The 2,929-nt window shown below is 46.3% G+C and overlaps 1 protein-coding gene across 1 annotated transcript; it reads right to left on the bottom strand.

The window, feature by feature from the left end:
- Positions 1–552: 552 nt before the first annotated feature.
- Positions 553–2,585, bottom strand: LOC108899714 (bifunctional heparan sulfate N-deacetylase/N-sulfotransferase 4). Its single transcript, XM_018700327.2, has 4 exons — positions 2,540–2,585; positions 2,021–2,130; positions 1,707–1,809; positions 553–908 (listed from the first exon to the last, which is right to left on the bottom strand). The coding sequence occupies exons 2-4, from the start codon at positions 2,080–2,082 to the stop codon at positions 783–785; spliced, it is 291 nt and encodes a 96-aa protein (XP_018555843.1). The 5' UTR covers positions 2,083–2,130; positions 2,540–2,585; the 3' UTR covers positions 553–782.
- Positions 2,586–2,929: the final 344 nt, after the last annotated feature.

Genomic DNA, 2,929 nt, shown 5'->3' on the forward strand with positions numbered 1-2,929 from the left:
TTTTAAAATGTCTGTTCCTACAGTAAACATACTGGTAAACGGTGATAAAAGGGAACGCAGCCCTCCAACTACTGGCCCCACCTGCAGGTAGATGTGTGTGTGAAACAGAGAACTCTTGACCAGGATATGGACTGTCTGGCTGTACTGTCGTCCTCAGGCTGCTGGCAATTCTGTCTCCCACCTGTCCCCCAAACCTAACATATACAACTGCTTTGAAAATGGACTGATTTACAATCATTCTTGTGGAGAGATGAGACATGTGAGTGTCTGTGTGTCTGTGCATGTAGTCCTGTGTCCAGTTACACACTCCACATCTGCACGTCTCATCCTGTGAGTTTCTCTCCTCACATTAAGGCGGTCTGATCTGATCTTTATACCTCAAATCTGCTGGTCACTCAGTCCCTCTGGATCCACAGCAAACTGATGCGTGCAGGGTCAGGCCCGGACCCCCCTCGTCCCACACACACCAACTGAGGCGGCTGCCCAGTGCTCATGGGAGGTCGGCAACAAATCAGGAGCTGGAGGGAGAGTCCACTGGAATCCTTTCCAACAGGGACCAACACTTTCAGAAAGATCTCATGCTGTCTTCTCTTTGCCATTGAACAGGAGCACCAGTAACATCAGCTAAAACCCGGTAGCTCTTTTAGTGTGTGCTGCTGTTGATTCCAGATTAGGTAGTTCAGTCTAACCCAGAGCCAAGTGTTGGCTCATCCACAGACTCCAGTCCCGGCTTCTCTGTGGTCTGTCTGTCTGTCTGTCTGTCTATCTGTGAGCTTATGGCCTCAGCTCCAGCTGGTGCTCTGGAGTTCTTGGCGGAGCCAGGATGGCAGCGGTTGTCCCAGTCGATTGAGCAGACGCAGCAGCTCCATGTTGTGCTCACGGTAGTACTCAGCCAGAAAGGCACGCGACTGTCCATGCAGACACACACACAAGGAAAGGTCAGAGATCAGTAGAACTTGGGAGAAATAATCTGATATAATATACAGATGTTGAAAATGTGATGATAAATAGAGGTTTACTCAGCATGCTGAACCTTTAAAGGATAACTCTGGTTTCCTAAATATATGATCTATAAAAAGTGCATTTGTAGGAGACTATTTTCAGCAATGGCGGGCTTATGTGGGTGGGTGGGGAGCTGGGGCAAATTAATAACAGGGTGGGGGTGACAAAAAAAACAAAAAACTCCTTTTTTTCTTCTCTCTTTTCTTTTTTCCTGAATTTAAAACCACAATGTAAAAAAGGGCTGTCCTTGTCTTGTCATGCATGACTACATGTATGTGATGTTTAGTATTGTGTGCATATGTCAACCACTTTTTATGTGTGTTTTTCCTTCACCAGTAAAAAAATAATAAAAATACACACACACACACACACACAAAGTCACGACATGTTGATCAGAGAGCACAGTGAAAGCTACAGGGTTATGGACAGGTTGTGGCTGCTTGTTGAGCGCAGATATTAGTCACCATCCAAGTTCACAAGCAGTGTGGCTGCTGATCCCACCATCATATTTGTGTGAACTCGTGATGCCACAGTATTCCTGGATCTCAGCTGTTAACTTGGTGAGTATGATATTATTATTACTGATAGAGCTGATGGCCAAAATTAGACCCGAGTTTTAGTGAACCAAAATGATCCTTTAAAGAGCTTGCACATGCCAGTCAATGAGTAAAGTACAGTGATGACAGTGTGAGGTGTAGGTGTACCTCAGGACTCATCTCTGGGTACTTCCTGCCTTTACTCTTCCCCAGGCATTTAGCTCGACCTCCTTCCACTCGCTGACACCAGAAACCTTTGCTGTCATCATACCTGAAGACATATAGTATGTTACAGTCAAACACTTCTTGCATATAGTAGAGGAGTATAGGAAGAATAATTGCTGGGTTACTCTCTCTCTCAAGCTTTTTTGTTGCTTTCAAACAGAATGTTGAACTTTTCCTTCATGGATACAGGTCTCTAGATGAACTGTGTGTGTGTGTGTGTGTGTGTGTGCGTGTGTGTGCGCGTGTGTGTTACAAACATTAGAGCCTGGGTGTAGTTGAAGATGGGAGTGACACCGAGGAATCTCTGGATTCCCTCCATCACCAGAGCTGGGTTGGTCCGCAGCAGGGCTCCATCCACAATGTGCAACTAAAACACATGCATGTGCACACAAACACACAGTCAGTGTCATCCATGACTCATATCTGGACGTTTCAGTCAAGCTCTTTGTGGCAACATTTAAGAGGAAGTCATTGCATTATAGGGGTCTGTGACTCATGTGACTGATGAACGTCATTCAGGACCCTGTACTTCATGACACAAAACAATGCAAAGAGCTTTGGCAGACCCATCTGACTAGCTAACATTACGTGTCTGTAATGTGGTGAAAGACAGATCTCTATGACATTCCAGGGCTGAAATGTTGATTTCAGAGTTAATTCAATATTGATATTAGAACCATCTGACATCAGATGTGCAACCTTGTAAAAATACCTGGATTGACACCAGCTCTTGAGTTTGACAGTGAACCAATGTCCACTGCCACAGTGTGTGTTACCTGGCTGGGCTGGTAGTGTTGCAGCCAGCGCTCCAGGTGGGTAGCATAGGCCCTGGGTTAAGGCAGCGTCTCTGAAGGGCCAGCAGGTCCTTGGGGCTGAAGGGCCTGCTGTCACCACTAAATGGAAAGTGTTGTTGATGGCTGCAGGGTCCTGATGGGCCCTCTGGTGCTGTGGTCACACACACACACACACACACACACACACACACACACACACAAATCAAGTAAAGTGACAGTGAAGTGGGTTTTCAACTGCCACAAGGAACCTGTCCAGTCTGACAAGTCCTGAATGTGTGTACAGTGCAGAATGAGTGGTAGTTTCTCACCTGGTACCAGGAGTAAGCTCTGTCAGCTGGGTTGATGAGCACTGCCAGGATTTTGGCTCTAGGT

The sequence above is a fragment of the Lates calcarifer genome, unplaced genomic scaffold (assembly GCF_001640805.2).
Source record: "Lates calcarifer isolate ASB-BC8 unplaced genomic scaffold, TLL_Latcal_v3 _unitig_4454_quiver_2756, whole genome shotgun sequence".
In the NCBI taxonomy this organism is placed as follows: domain Eukaryota; kingdom Metazoa; phylum Chordata; class Actinopteri; family Centropomidae; genus Lates; species Lates calcarifer.

Bases quoted from the DNA above. Each gene is read 5' to 3' on its own strand.
- LOC108899714 (XM_018700327.2), bottom strand. From the start codon at position 2,082: ATGGAGGGAATCCAGAGATTCCTCGGTGTCACTCCCATCTTCAACTAC. The intron at 1,810-2,020 runs GTTTGTAACACA...ATATGTCTTCAG, and splicing joins AACTACACCCAGGCTCTAAT to GTATGATGACAGCAAAGGTT. The intron at 909-1,706 runs GTACACCTACAC...CTGCATGGACAG, and splicing joins ACCCAGAGATGAGTCCTGAG to TCGCGTGCCTTTCTGGCTGA.